General features: G+C 40.0%; 1 protein-coding gene across 5 annotated transcripts in view; it reads right to left on the reverse strand.

The window, feature by feature from the left end:
- Positions 1-16559, reverse strand: part of OGDHL (oxoglutarate dehydrogenase L) — a 123801-nt gene that overhangs the window by 69970 nt on the left and 37272 nt on the right. For all 5 annotated transcript variants that reach the window (XM_045025444.1, XM_045025447.1, XM_045025442.1 and 2 more), the window contains exons 4-6: positions 11339-11441; positions 2804-2919; positions 685-839 (exon numbers count right to left, since the gene is read on the reverse strand). In XM_045025444.1, coding sequence (XP_044881379.1) covers positions 685-839; positions 2804-2919; positions 11339-11441 — 374 coding nt within the window. The remainder of the gene's footprint in view (positions 1-684; positions 840-2803; positions 2920-11338; positions 11442-16559) is intronic.

Consider the following 16559-nt stretch of genomic DNA (forward strand, 5'->3'; position numbering starts at 1 on the left):
GCTAGCTGCTTCTGGGGCTCAGCACGGTGTTGGAAAAGGTAGGCACTAGCCTGCCTTAGCTGGGCAGCACTGCCAACAGTACTTTTAACGTCCCAGTCAGTAGTGCTGACCAGAGCAAGGTGACCCAGTGCCTTACATGCCACGATCCAGTACTGGGTTGCGACCCACAGTTTGAAAAACACTGTGCTAAGTTATGTCTGGCTGTCCTGACCCCAAGGGGCCATTCTGGCAGTAGACCATCAGTTGGTTGCAGGGATAACCTGGCCACGCCACCTATGTCCGATAGAGGTTGAAAACGTCTACTCTACACACCACCTGGGGATTCTCCTCACACCAGGAAAATTCTGAGAGGGCCAGTTACAATGGCTTTTCAGTTTTGGGGCACCAGAGTGGGGAAAAGTACACAGAGTATCATGGACAATCAGGTACTTTAGAAGGTAAGACTGGCTGGGAAACCTCAGCAACCGCATTCAAAGCCACTCATCATAGTTTGTCTGAAAAGAACTCTAAACTACTTATATGGAGTGGTTTATTAAAATATTTGCCCAAACCTCCAACACAAACCAGTGAATCTGCTGCTAACTGTGTCACAAAAGCCATGGAAATACCCAAGAATGTGATCTATCCCTTCCTCCCCTCAAAAGAAACAGAAAACAAAATGTTGCCGGACAAACCCCAACATACCTCATGGAGCGCACCAGCCTAGCTAACAATGTCCGTTTTTCCTCATTTGTAAACTTCATGACACCAGGAGTTTCAAACTTCTGCCTGATCCACTGGCATTGCTCCACGTCATTGATGAACATGAATTCCAGTCCAATGTGCTGACAATATGTATTCTAGGAGGTGAAACATGAAGTCCAGAAACTTACAACTTTGGGAGTTCATGGATTGGGAGAAGTAGGACAGGTATTTTAAAATTAAAGCAAATAGTTTATTCACATTATCATTCCCACCACCTCCCTGTATTAAACTGTGATTTCCTTCCCTTTTGTATTAATTCTTTCTAGGGGCTGTAAGCAATTTGGTTCTTTTACTAAATCCTGAATTTGCCTGTTCCCAAGCCCCACAAACTTTCACCACAGAAACTAATATTTCAGTCACTTGGAATCTGGAAGATTTTTCTCACCTGGTAATAACCATTAAAAGTAGGTCAATATATATGCTCTAAACTAATTAATGAAGTTCATCTAACTGACAAAAAAAATTATAGACAGATCATAGTCATTGCTTTGGATGTTCCAGGAAAAAATTCAAATTGGTTATCAAAATGTATCGAAAGGGTTTAAAAAAAAAATCACCTGAAATCAAGTAATAAAGACAGTGAAAGATATTTATGAAGCCCCATGCAAATTGTTTGATAGCTGTCAATTCTTAAAAGGCTAGGAATCAGTTTCAGATTTCCAACTACACTGACAGAGTAAGGGAAGTAATCTAATTTTGTCTTTAATAATGGAAAAAAATCAACATATTTTGGAAGTAACTCCTTAGTTCGTCATTGTGTATATTTATAAGTTTTTTATTATTTATTTTAGAGGAAATGTTCACTGGACAGATATATTATACATAAAAGAAGTTAATAGGAGCACCAAATACAGAGATTTTTACAGGAAAATAAGCACCAAATCCAAATATACAAGAGAGTCTGATTGTGATAATGTTGACAAAGCCAATCCAAACTTCTGCAATTAAAAGATTTTTTTTTTTTACTTTATAGCATGTTTTGTTTTATGAGTATGTGATGTACAAATAGATAAAAAAGCCTGGCACTTTTAAAATTGCCACATAAATAGCAGGGAGATAAGACAGTCAGGCACAAAGCAAACTGAAAAGATACATGCTAAGGCTGCAATGTATAAAATGCCCATGGATCCCCTACAGTGCCCCTGTATGTGCTATGAGTACGATCCTGCAAAGTGCTGAAGAGCCAGTGGTGAGAGCATTCAGTACTTCATAGGAGCATCCAGCAAGATCAGGCACTGTACTGATTCATTTCTAATGTTCTCCTTTCTCATTTTGGGTTCTTCCTGCATTATTTTGTTAACCATTTCGAGTTTCACTGAATTCATACGGCATAATTACATCAGCTACTGGGAAAAAAATATAACTATGCAAGAGTTGGGGGGAAAGCTACTATCATACAAGCCGTTTCTAATCTATACTGAGGTGAGTTTAGGGCCCTATCCCAAAGTCATTACAGAGGAAATAGTCACACTGATGTCAAGGCTGCAGGATCAAGCTCATAATGCATCCTGGGGAAATGCATGGAACGGAAGCTAGTGGCCTACAAGGAGTTTGTCTCCGAAAGACCCAAAGAAAACACACAGGAATGTTTTAAGGGCCCTTATCCTGCAAAGCGATCAGCTAGCATGATCCCTTTGCAGGAATAGGGCCTATGTTAGTATTGTGCTGCATGGCCCACCACCACCTCCTCCATTACTCTGATTATTTGGGGCATTTGAAAGATGACCCGACGGCTTGTACCATTTATAGAAACTCTAGGGCAGTGGTTCTCAACCTGTTCACCATTGAGGGCCGCATATGTACCCCACAATGTATTATGTGGGCTGCATCCAATACTATCTGTATGGCCTTGAGATGACACATGGGCTGCAGCTCTGTGCTGATTGGGCTGCAGGTTGAGACCCACTGCTCTAGGGTCACCTTTAATGCCATTTGAAGTTCTCTTATGTGTCTTATCAACTGAAGTGGAATGGACCAATTTCATAATATACAAACTGACAACAGCAGCTCGCTTCCATCTGGATGAAAGCAGTTAAACAAGATAAATCGCCACACTGACCTCCAGCCGCTTGATGATCTCTCGTAAAGAAAGAGCAGTCTCATCTCCTCCTATGAAGGTGATTGTAGGCAATCGAAAAACCTTGTCCAAGTCAGATTCATGCAAACCATAAAGCCCTACAGAGTGTCAATTGGTGAGAGGGGAAGGGGAGACAAAAAGCACAAGATAAAGCGGCAGTATGTCCTGGTCAAGACAATACACAGTGAAAGTTTAAGCAGGCTGTAACACACCTTACCCTTGGGGAAAAGGGAAAATAAATTCAATTGCCAGATTGTAATGCACACCACACATTTGGAGAAATCCATGTTTAACAAGCACATTGGCAGAGTTTTCAAGATATTTATTAGATGAAGGTGCAAATTTCATCTATTGATTGGTACCTGCTATGCAAGCAAGTGGTACAATATTCCAATGGAAGGCTGCACGTGACAGAAAACCTTCAACATGGGGAATAATATGGCACCTTCACTATGTTCCAAGTTCCTGTTACTTTAGGGTTTGGGTTTTTTTTTAAATTTCATCTTAACTCACTTCTGCCATGAAATGTGGCAATACACGAAAAAAGAGTTTTCAACAGATTCAAGATGCATACATAGGTTAACCCATCACACCATAACCCTTGTCCTACCTTCACAAATTTTTACTTTATGATCCTCACTGGCGTAATTTCTAAATTTAAACTGGAAGCTTTTTCAGGGAGGGACTGGACAATTCCCTTACTACTACTTTTTTTTGTGCCCAATGCATTTGTGGGAACAAAAAAATACATACTATATTTGAGTTCGTTCCAGGTACTTCTGGCAACTCTCCTCTTAAAATCTCTCTTTATAATCTTTTGAAAACAATGATAGGTGCATAAAGTTGTATTCCCTGAAACTCTTCCTACAACCTAAAAGTGTAAAAATTAGAAAGTCTATAAGTAAGATCATAAATAAAATAAATTAGCAGCCTTTTGGCCAATAGAATGCTTTTATACAACCACTGGGCAATACAATAAATTACTGTCCCCATTGCCTAAAAATAGCAGCAGCAGCAAAAATCAGAAGTAATTATACAGACTGAAGAAAATCCAGATTGAAGGAATAACATACGTGTTTAATCAGAGATGCAACAGAAGCTGAGCTATAATTGCATTAAACACACATTCAGTCCTTGGTTTTTGAGACTGCCAACTAGAATGCCAATTAGTTTACAAGATGGGGATATTCACTGAGATTTTCAATGTATTTTACACCTGCCATCAAACAGCTTATCTATGTTACATTTGACCTGGAAGCCCACAGCGGGGAAAAAAATCTTAGAGTCTCATTTTAATGTTAGGAGGTGAAATTGACCCTGGCTTTGCTATTAGTAACAGAAGTCCTACCAATAACTTCAGATTTGAACCAGATGGTACATAAATCAGTTTCTCTGAAGGCCAGGTACTGTGAAAAGAATGCATCGTCTCCACCCTTGATTTAGGGATCTCTGAATCTGCCGAGGCCAAGAAATCAGTTTCTGCCAATCTTTAACCTATCTTTTGCAGTTCCAAGAAATGAGGGATGTACAAGACCAACAAGCATCACAGCATGGCTCAAAGTACATGGCGAAGGTTCTGCACGAGGAAACTTAATCTTAACCCATTACAGATTGAACACATACTGTAAGCAAGTACTTTAGCATTCATTGACTGACAGCCTGAATAATATCCAGAGACCTAAGAGTTAACAAGGAAAGAAAAAAGGGATCAATGTTCAAATTCTAGAAGGGGGAAGAGAATTAAGCAATTTAAAGGCCAAACCACTATGGAACTCAGTGTACTACTTAACAATATCAGTGAACTGACACTGTTGCATGGTATTACCAATATGTAATCTTTTCATTTAAAATAAGTAAAAATGGTAACTGTAGATAAATAGCACTTCATTTTTCACTTTAAATTTGAAAAAGGCGCATATACAGACACACACAATTCAATCAGTTCAATTTACTAGTACTTAGGAGATTTATTTCTGTCTGTGACACTAAAGCAAAGAACGCAGTGCCACCAACTTTACTTTTATTTGTTTCCTTGCTGACTCACTCTCCGACTTAGTAGGATTTTCATGTGCTGTCATGCAAACAGAGGAACATGTAATAGAAGTGATGTGTGCACAAATAGCACAGCTGTGTCTTTTACCTCAGCACTGCATATTTACTACAGCATCACTTCAGGTTTAAAGGAATAGGGACCTTTGAGCTTAAGCCTCACTGAAGGTATTTTTAGGCATTAGTATTTTGCAAAATGTGTTCTTGCAACTAGCTGTATTGTAAATATAACTCCTAAAGGGAACTGATGCATGGGACACCACATACAGGAGATATGTATTACTGGCCACTATATTCAAGTATCTTGCGTGGTCATTAGAGGCTCTTTGTAAATTTCCCTATTGGTCTATCACGAGCTACTGGGGAATACTTAGCAGTGAGCCAGGGAATCCCATCATCCACACTCCAACTTCCTTTTTCTGCTAACATATTCATATCATACATCCCACCAGACACACGCTTACATGCCACCATCACTTATAAACATGCTATCCCTTCCTGTTTCACAGTGTAAGCATCTAGTTGCTTTTTCATGTGATGTCACACTCCTGATAGTTCTTCAAGATGCCCAGGATTTCACGTAGCATTATTTCTGAGGTTCAGAGAAGCCATGCCAAAGGTCTGCATTGAACTTGTACTCAAAGTCATGGTAAAGGTTCATGTATGCGCTGGATTCCCTGAAGCAGGGGTTCTCAGCCTCTCTTTCTGAAGCCCACCCCCACCCCCAACACGCTATAAAAACTCCACTCCCCACCTATGTCACAACTGTTTTTCTGCATATAAAAGCTAGGACCTGTGTTTGAGGGTAGCAAGAAGGGCAATTGCCCAGGGCCGCATGCCACAGGGGCCCCTGCGAAGCTACATTGCTCAGGCTTCAGCCCTGGGTGGTGGGGCTCAAAACCTCGGGCTTCAGCCCCATGCAGTGAGGCTTTGGCTGTTTGCCCTGGGCCCCAGAGTCTAAAGCTGGCCCTGCTTGGCAGACCCCCTGACACCTGCTCACGGCCCCCCAGGGGCTGCCAGACCCCTGGTTCAGAACCACTGCCCTGAAGGACTTCTGTGCTTTCCCTGCCATCTCTCTTCCCAGTAGGCTGCGAATGAGAACATAAACTAAATCTCTCACATGCAATGCATGTGTCTGGGAGCCAAATTCATCAGGGTTCTGATGGTGCCTCATATTGGAGGAAATAAAGACCTCTCACTTTTAATTAAAGTGCAGTCTATTTTTCACAATGAAGATAATACAGCTGGGATCCTGAGTGCCTGAGGCTTTCCTTTTATAGAAAATGTAAACAACAAAGAGGAGAAATGAAATCATCCCAAGAGGGGGAAAAACCCTGCACTCCCCTCAAGGCAACATGTGTGTCACTTTACCAAGAAGGAATCACAAAATGGCTCCTTGACCCACATAAGGCTAGCTACTAGCATGACACCCATGAAGCCACTAATCTGTGCCACTGACAATGCATGTAATGCACCTTCACGTTGCCCAAGTATTGAGCTCTCACATAAAGCCACCAGAGACTGGTCAGTCAAGTCACCTCTACAGTCATCTAGTCTGTGATTAACATCACAAAAGATATAGACCACCCCCCTTCCTGGTAGGTCAATGCTACATATCCCAAGCATTATTAGGTGACACTTAGTATTTCTGCCACCTCTGTTTTAGGTTGAAACCCTCCTCTTTTCCCAAAATCCCTGTGACAACAGCCCCTCCCCAGCGACAGCTGCTTTTTGTGCCTTGCATTTCTAACAGGTACCATAATCAGGAGTAGCAGACTGCACATAGCATAAAGTGATGCAGGTATTTTAATTTTAAATTACCTATATTTTGTTAATTTTATATTAATTGAATAAAACAGATATTATTACTCCTCAGCTCCTAGCATATCATAATTATTTTGCTTGTACAAGAGAGCAGACTCAGATAAGGGAGCCTCCCCAAGGACTAAGAAAGGGGTTTCTTCAGCTCTTTCTGCTCTAGAAGAAATCATGCTCCCCTGGAGAAGCTTAACAAAAACACCTTTGCAGGGCTGCAGGTATTTTGGCATCCTCCATGCTTGGGTCACCCCACGAGTTCTGCCTAACCCTTTTTAAGGAAGTGATTATACAGCCAACTTGCAAAATTCTCTAATAAAAGGCACATAAGGGGCATAAATGAGTCCAAGTTAAAGAGCACATATACACACAACCTTTGGCCAAGCAAATCTGAAAAACTGATCCAGACCAACTGAATTTCCTTAAAGATGATGATCAAATGTGGAAAAACAAAATGAGCCAGACTCACTGGAATTATGGAGCTACACCAGAGATTATACTGACACACCTGCCATGAGAGGCAGCGAGAGCCATGTAATAACCTGCATTGAACATGTAGCTTTGACTCCCTCATCTGCACTCTGCCCATTAATCCATCCCCTTAAGACTTGTTTTAACACTCCAAACATCCAAGCAAAATCAAACAGCTACCATGTTTTTAAAAGAGTGCATGAACTATTTCCTGCCTTGATCCAGCATACGAAATTTATACACAGAAATTACATGCACCTAAGGCCCAGGATGGACAATATTCAACCCTGGACCAATAATTGGTTTCAAGTCCAATAATCTCATGACCCATGAGGGCTAGAGATAGTTAGACTGAATGAAGCAGAAAAAAGGGCTTTCTACATAATGTAACTTCCACCCAGACCTGTCACTGTAGGATTTATTTTTAATTTATATAGTGGCACAAGAATGAAGTAAGAAAACGTACTGCAAATATTTTTTCCACCAAGGTTAAAGTCATGTCCAGTTCTTTCTCCAGATGGTCACTTACACCACTAGTGTTAATCATTGCTTTGGTGGAGGAAATGGAACTTGAGTTCTCTGCAATACTAACTCCCACATGATGGATGCATTGCACCAGTATTGCACCAGGTTTCTTGATGGATTTCAGCAAGACAGACATGATTTTTTGCCATCCTATTCTCCTTTTTAATTTTTCATTATTAAAGACAGACCCATTTTAAATAGATCAGCACCTGTCTCTTTCCCTGTTCTGAAAGGGCACTGGAAGGAAAGGCTCTCACCCCCACAAGATGATCATATCACCCAGAAAACTGGGAGTCTCTCTGTTTTGGGGACTCATCTCAGTTAGCTTTACATATTACATGACATTCTGGGCTTTAAATTCAATCCAGTTCTGCTTCCTCACAAAGCGTTCATAATAGCGCTGCACTTGTCAGTGCACAGCAAAGCTCTGTGCAAGGCAGGTGCAGGCCTTTATGAAGTGCCCTCAAGCCTCTTGCTGCCATTCCTGGTAGCAGAAGGGACTACAAGAGAGAAAAAAACTTCATCTCCCAATAGCAACACACAGACAGACACGCACACACAAACTTCAAAGAGGGAAGCAAAGGTAAAGTCAGGGAAAATGCATCAACCAGAGAGAATAGAAATCCTTTGACAGTTTAGGCTCATAGCTTGACTGTAATGACTGGACACGTGACAAAAGGTTTGGCTACCCCAGAATGAATCATTAATGACACTGTTTCATGCATGACTAAGAAAGCTAGAACTGGGTACTATTCTTTAGATCTAATAAAAAAAAACTGAACTATCTGTTTGCTCTCATTACCCTAGAATACTACCGGGTTTTATCTAACTGACCTTTGGAGTGCAGAGCTAAGGGATATCGCTGGCTAGCAGCATTCCTCCTGCACACCACTCTAACCAATTTAATGCCATCTGCTTCTTATCCTCTCCCTAAACTACATGAGTCACTTTAAAAAAAAAGAGAGGGGGAGAGATATAAAGTGTAAGAAAGAAGATACATGGAGATGGGAATGTGCACTGCATGGCTCTCCTTTAGAAGTGTTGTGGGCAGGCCAATGATGGCCAGCTCTCCCCCCACACTTGAAGACAGCAGCACCAGGAAACCCTGCTCTCCTCCAAAGAGATGATGGGCTAGAAGAGGAAAGTCTGCTATTGGCCTACACCCCTCACAAAGATCAGCTCCCTTTCCCAACTAGAGGAAAGGGAGGTACTTCCCAACTCACGCACACAAGTATGTCCCCATTTGTGGGAGAGTCCCCTTTTCCGAAACAGCAGCTCCCATTTGGGGAAAGAACAATGTTGAGGCACTGAATATTCTCCATCAAGGCCTTGAGTTACGCTTGTTGGTTGTTTTTCTGAGACAATATAAGAAACTAGTAAGGACTTTTACTACAGACAGTATTCATGACAGTAGAGAAACCACCACAGTACTAAGGGTAGGTGGCAGGGGGGGTTAAAACATGCAATTTCAAGTTTCATCTGTCTTCAGGCTGCTTGACATATTATTTCTACCTCGTTTAACTAACAAGGATTTAATTCATCAACCCTATTTGCAGGATGTTAGTATTTGAAAATAAAATTACTAAAAACACATCAAAAATCAGTAAGTGTCCATTGTCATTTCATTCAAATTAAGGATCCAAAGAGAGAGGGAGAAAGAATCAATGCACTGTGTAAATATCTCTTTACTTTATAGGCTGGAGAGCTACATCGATTTTATATCATAGAAGGAAGCCGAGAGCCTCATCTATCCTGATCACCAGATCTGGGAAAGGCAGTAGGGCCAAGAGGATTACAGATGTAAAATAAAGTAGAGATCTGTTAGAATGCTGCTTATCCACTCTTTGCACCATATTTGATCTCCTGTCCAAATTTTCCCATACAAAAAAAGAAAGATCAGATATTAAATTCAACTTACATATCTACCTTTAAGACAACTAAGGAGATAGATTTTAGGCTCCAATGTTAGTAGATCTTTTTTAGCAGGTGCTCTTTATTCTAACATTTCTTTATCTTTTCAAAACATTGGCTACTATATTGATCATGTTGCTTCATCTCTGAAACAAATGCCATCTAAGAAAGCTAAAGCAATTCCTGGAGAACCAGGACACACTGCATTATTCCTCTAAGACAGGATTTCTCAAGCTGGAGTCCAAGTCAGGGAGTCATGTCCAGGGCCGCCGGCCCCACTGATCAACTCCCCCACCTTCCTCCCAGTGCCTCCTGCACACCGCTGAACAGCTGTTCAGTGGCGTGCAGGAGGCACTGGGAGGGAAGGGGAAGAGCTGGGATGGGGCACGCTCACGGGGGGAGGGGGCAGAAAGAGGCAGGGAAGAGGAGGGGCACAGCCTGGGGCTGAGCAGCGGCTTTGGGGGGCGGGTCTGTGAAAAATTGTAAATCAAAATGGGGGTCCTTGGGTTGCTAAAAAGTTTGAGAACCACTGCTCTAAGACACTGTTAAGTGATGACTGCAAGACTGGGATTTACAATCAGTGTTCAAAATTTTACAATCTCTATTTTTCTTCTTATAAGATACAGCTTGGATAGATTCTTCTAATTAAGAAAAGAAGATGAGATACATATTGAGAGGGTAAGACACTAGTTTGGGCATCTCTTCATTTATTCAGAGAACTTATATCAAAACTATTTTTAAAAATATGTAGCACCTGTATCATTCACAAAAAGATTCATTCATGAAAATGCAGTCTGCTATTCCACAGAAGTAATTAAGGAACAGGAAAAACTATCAATCACTGAACTATTGTATTAAGATTTTAGCATGTTTATAATATTACTCTTCAGGCCAATATGTTTTTGGGAAATATCTAAGTCATAATAATAAGACCATAAGACTAAAGATAATAATTATTAGAAACTAGCCCTTATGTGACAACAAATAGGATGCATTTTGACTTTGATTCAGTTGACAATTAAGATCTCGGCCACATAGCACTCAAACCAGAGTGATGTTCAATTATAGAAATGTCCATATCTATTAGTTGCTTTAGATGTGGACCAGAACCATGCACTGTGTATGATTGTTTCCTATCCTTTTAATACAGTAGGAAGATACCATGGGCATTGTGTAACTGTTCATTTACTATGCACTTGTTCTTAATCCTGTTGTCCCCCACACCCATCCACCATAAAAGTTCCAACTAAATACCATGCAGTGGCAACCAGCTGCGAAGGGAGAAGCTTCACTGGAATGATTTAGCCATCCTCTTGCAATATATCTGTTCAAATTAGCAAATTCACATTATATATTACCATCTCATCAGCCAATTCACACTCTATTCCCTAATGTTCTAAAAGCATGCTTGATCTCCCCAAGCTTGGATCTCCCAGCTGCTTCCACAAATAGGTAGCGCAAGAATGAGGGAATGTTCTATTTTCAAATTTCCCTAAGGAGTGGTCAATGGTTAGATTCACATAAAACGTATCGCAATCAAAGCAAACTCACAGTGATTTATCATAAAATAATACACAAGGTTAGAGGAACATTTCACTAATTAATAGTTGTCCTATCTAAGAAAAACAAAATACTCAGTTGTTGTAATTATCTTGCCTAGTGACTCTCTCCAGAGGATACATTGTACCACGAGACATGCCTCTGGCCAAACATATTGATTTATATAAAGTAGTTTGAGGTTCTCACCCAGTTTATCAATAGTAGTGATTAAATCAGATGGAACAAATGAATCCAAGTCTGCATCCAAGATTCCTAGGGGATCCAGCTGAGCCACATGATGTCCACGGATCTAAATGGGTGCCATTAGGTAGGAAGAGGGAAGAGAGACACCAAGACAAAAAAAATCATGATAAATCAAGTCAGTAAAAAGGGAGAACTTGCCAATGTTTGTGCTCCCAACACACAGATAGCTCATGGAATCACACACACAAAAACCATTCGAACAGTCATACTGGGCCAGACCAATGGTCCATCTAGCCCAGTAGTAGTCAACAATCCCTCAGAGTTTGAGGATGATTATCACCCATAAAATGATAGCCAGTTATCACAGGTGGCTCTGTAGGTGACTAATTAGACCAATCCCTGATCCACAGCTCTTGTCACAGCTGAGGCAGGCATTTCCCTTTGGAAGGGCAGATTTGAATTGTAGAGTCAGCCTGCCGTGCATTCTGTCCTCCTTTCCCATTGCTCTGTTTCCTGTTGTCAGTGGCCAGTGCCAGATGTTTCTGGCAATTGGAGCTTTAGGGACATCCAGTGCATGGGGTTGTGTTCCTGATCATCTCGGCTAACAACCATTGATGGATCTATCCTCCATGAACTTATCTAATTCTTTTTTGAACCCACTTATACTTTTGGCCTTCATAACATTCCATGGCAATGAGTTCCACAGGTTGATTGTGCATTGTGGGAAATACTTCCTTATATTTGTTTTAGATCCTGCTGCCCATTATTTTCATCAGGTGATCCCTACTTCTTGTGTTATTGTGAAGGGGCAAACACCACTTCCCTATTCACTTTCTTCTTACCATTCAGATTTTACAGACCTCTAACATATCCCTCCTTAGTCATCTTTTTTTCTAAGATGAACAATCCCAGTATTTTTTCTTCCCCCTTGTATGAAGCTGATCCATGCCCCTAAGCATTTTGTTGCTCTCCTCTGCACCTTTTCCAATTTAATAATTTTTTTGATGGGCTGACCAGAACTGCATACAGTATTCAAGGAGCAGGCATACCATGGATTTATATAGCAGAATTATTATATTTTCTGTCTTATTATCTATCCCTTTCCTAATGGGCTCCTTACATTCGGTTAGCTTTTTTGATTGCTGCTGCACACTGAGTGGATGTTTTCAGGGAACTATCCACCATAACTCCAATATTTCTTTTGTGAGTGATAACAGCTAATTTGGATCCCATCATTTTTATGTATAATTGGGATTATTTTTCGAAGGTGCAATATTTTATACTTAACATTGAATTCATCTGCTATTTTGTTGCACAGTCACCTAGTCTAGTGAGATCCCCTTTGTAACCTTTTGCAGTCAGTTTTTTATTTTGTGTTGTCTGCAAATTTTGCCACTTTGCTGTTCACCCCTTTTTCCAGAACATTTATGAATATGTTGAATAGCACAGGTTCCAGTACAATTCCTTTGGGGACCCCGCTGCTTATGTCTCTCCACTGTGAAAACTGAGCAATTATTCCTACCCTTTATTTCCTATCTTTTAACCAGTTACTGATCCATGACAGGACCTTTCCTCTTATCTCAGGTCTGCTTACTTTGCTTAAGAGCTTTTGGCGAGGGACTTGTTGAAGGCTTTCTAAAAGTCCAAGTACACCGTATCAACTGGATTACCTTTGCCCACATGCTTGTTGACACCCTCAAAAATTCTAATAGATTGGTGAGGCATAATTTTCATTTACCAAAGCCATGTTGATTCTTCCCCACCATATCGTGTTCACCTATGTGTCTGGTTGAAACTATAGTAAAGAATAAAAGTAGCAGTCTGCCTAGGACTGATGTTAGGCCTACTGGCCTGTAATTGCCAGGATCGCCTCTAGAGCTGTTTTTAAAAACATGTGTTATATTAGCTACTCTCCAGTCATCTGTTACTCAGGCTGATTTAAGTGATAGGTTACATACAACAGTTAGTAGTTCTGCTATTTCATATTTGAGTTCCTTCAGAACTCTTGGGTGAATACCATCTAGTCCTGGTGACTTATTGTTTATTTTATCAAGTTATTCCAAAACTTCCTCTACTGATATCTCAATCTAGTGCAGTTCCTCATATCTGTCACCTAAAAAGAATAGCTTGGGTGTGAGAATCTCACCCAGCTCCTCTACAGTGAAGACCGATGCAAAGAATTCATTTAGCTTCTCTGCAATGGGCTTGTCTTCCTTGTGTGCTCCTTCAGCACCTCAATTGTCCAGTGGACCCACTGACTGCCAGGCTTTCTGCTTCTGATGTAAAAAAAATTTGCTGTTAGTTTTTTGCATTCTTAGCTAGTCGCTTTTCTGATTCTTTTTTAGCCTGCCTTATTGTACTTCTACACTTGATTTGCCAGAGTTTATGCTCCTTTTTATTGCCCTCAGTAAGACCAAACTATTAATTTTTAAAATATGCCTTTAACCACCATTTTCCCCTGGATTCTTTAGTTATGGCGGCTTTTTTTTTGGCCCTCTGTTTTGTGGTTTTTATTTGGGGTATATATTTAGTTGGAGACACATACCCCACTAACGTTAAATTTCACAATGTAGTGTCCTATGAACGGAAAATAAGGAGTACTGTCACTGGATATATGCCCCAATAATCTCTATTATGAATACTGACCTCAACACTGGGGACAAAAGAAATTATGTTCTCTCTATCTTGCTACCTTTCAGTTTAATTTTTGAATTGTACATAAGCAGCAATTTCTGATGGAGATTACAATTTATCTATGTTCTGTAAAGCTCTGGGCAAATTTAAGGAACTCTGTATATATTTTATAATAGTAATTTGTCATTCTTTTCATTTCCCTTTTCAGGTACTAATATAAAACTTCCACACACCGCTTATTTTTTTTAAATTAATGGATAAATTATGAGTCACTTGACTACAATTTAATTCAATATACTAGTGTCCTAAACTTCAGTGAAAATAAACTATAATACCAAGGGCTGAACTAGAATTTTAGTATAAGAGGTAGCAACTGTGGACATTTCTTAAAATGCAGTTGTACTCTTCGAAGTGACTCTGTTAAAATACCATCATGGAGTTTTGTATTTGCATCTATTTTCCATATGACGTGCTCGGTTTACAAAGAAAAGAAACAAAACATCGTTCTACAATTGCCAGTCTTGTAAATTTAGCATTGATCAAGCCAGAGTTGTTGTGCATTATCACCAGTATTAAAAGTTCCACAGGTCACATTATGCTCTTGACACCTGTGCAACCTCATTGTTCACAATGGTTACACAAGTGTATTTGATTAGAACTGAGCAAACAATTCTGTTGATGCTCAAGATGGAACAGAATCTTCAGCTCCATCGGTGTTTAGCTGTGTTTGTTCTGCAGCATTAACAGAAGAAGTAAAAGTAACTCATTTGGGGCACTAGCGTTAACAGCTATAATTCTGAAAAAAAAGCAGAATCTGTCAATTAAAATGGTGCCATTTTATGTACATCTTTTTAGCATACAGCCACACTTTCAAAAAATGTGAAGTGTGGAGGTAACTCCACACTCCAGAAAGGAAAATTCAGCATTTCATTTCTGCAGCAGCTATCTATGCATACACAAAGTACCCAGTATTCATAAGTCTATTTGATGATCACATGGTTCATTGAAAGCACAAAAGAGTAACATTGTCTATTACAATATAAAATGCTAGATATAGCATATACGTTTTCTTTTTTCAATTGCTACTTCACATTGATTTAGTTTACAAGATACAAATGGGGAGGGGGAATTCAGGTTCAATGTTGCAGCAGTGTGGGAGAGAATATTTTTTAAAAAGTCTTTGTCCCCATTCATGCATCTTTCCCAAGAAAGAGCCAAATAATAGAAAAAAACATGTTCTGATTCCAGAATTCTAATTATTGCCCATGATAAATGAAGGTAAAAGGAAGACAAATTGATCCCTATATGACCAGTTGGACCAATCAGGGCTGAGAGCTTCAAGGCTGTGTTTAATTTTTAAAATTAAATATGACAAGTCATAAGAGTCTGGAAACTGCCATGTGAAATTTGCAAGCAAACCTGGGATTCTTGCTCATGGGTTCAGCAGAAATTCAGTATATTGTAGAGCTGATTAAACCTGTCACCCAGGAATCAAGTTTACAGACTACATTTTCTCCTTGTCGTTCAAGAGAAGTCCCACTCTCCAGGGCTAGTTCCATGGAATAGCACAGAGTTCCTCTACATCAACATTTACATTAATACTATTTATATCAATGTTTAATATATACACACACACACACACACACACACACACACACACACACACATGCCCTCGCTACAAAATAAGTGGGATACTAAGGTTCCTAAACTCTACCCTATGCATATAAAATTATGGCAATGGCATGCAATAGAGTTTCTCAGGGAAAAAAAGGTAGCCCAAAAAAACGGTGTGGAAATTCAGCAGACACAGTCTGAAATGAGAGCCATTAACAACTGGCTACTGACTAACCCACCCCCAGACTTTGGACAAGAGGTAATGGTGCTGGGAAGTTGTCACTAGGACAGTGATGCAGGAGTCAATAAATGTATTAAAAGTTAAACGTAAATTATGCTTATGCAGTCCCTCTCTAGTTATTGGACCACATGGGAAGTTCTTGAATAAGCTACTGCCTTTGAGCTAACAGAGCTAAGTCTTTTAGCTCAGGCAGTAAAGGTTCATGCTTTTATGAACAGAGGTCCCAGGTTCAATCTCCGCTATTGATGATCCAGCGGGGATGCCATGTTACACTAAATTGCTTATTATTCTGGTAGTATTTTAGATTAAGTTAAAAGGTGAAAGAAGGCTTTCAAAGCAAGGAATGCATGAAGTGCAGCAAGACTGCCACTTTTAAAGGCTTTGTAGAAAACTGAACAAGAAGGTAAAAGTCCATTGTACCCTTTCTAAATAGGAACACAACTGACTAGGACTCCCACTAATAAAATAGGAGGGAAATGTACATTTTTAGAGCCATATAAAAGTAAATTAAGAGAAATCCTCTTGTAATCAGCTAAAATGGTGCAAAAAAGAAAAATGTGCCCTTTTGTGCCCAGTTTTCATGAGATAGTGGTTGGACACAAACTGAAAATTTCAGTTTCTGCTATCTCTCTCCCTGCCCTTTGATTCTGACTTCCTGAAAGCAAGGAGATGCTAGTGCTTTCTGCTGAATCAGTTAGATGGATACAGCAATTTCCTAGCTCAACAGCGTTCCCT

The sequence above is a fragment of the Mauremys mutica genome, chromosome 7, assembly GCF_020497125.1.
Source record: "Mauremys mutica isolate MM-2020 ecotype Southern chromosome 7, ASM2049712v1, whole genome shotgun sequence".
Lineage (NCBI taxonomy): Eukaryota > Metazoa > Chordata > Testudines > Geoemydidae > Mauremys > Mauremys mutica.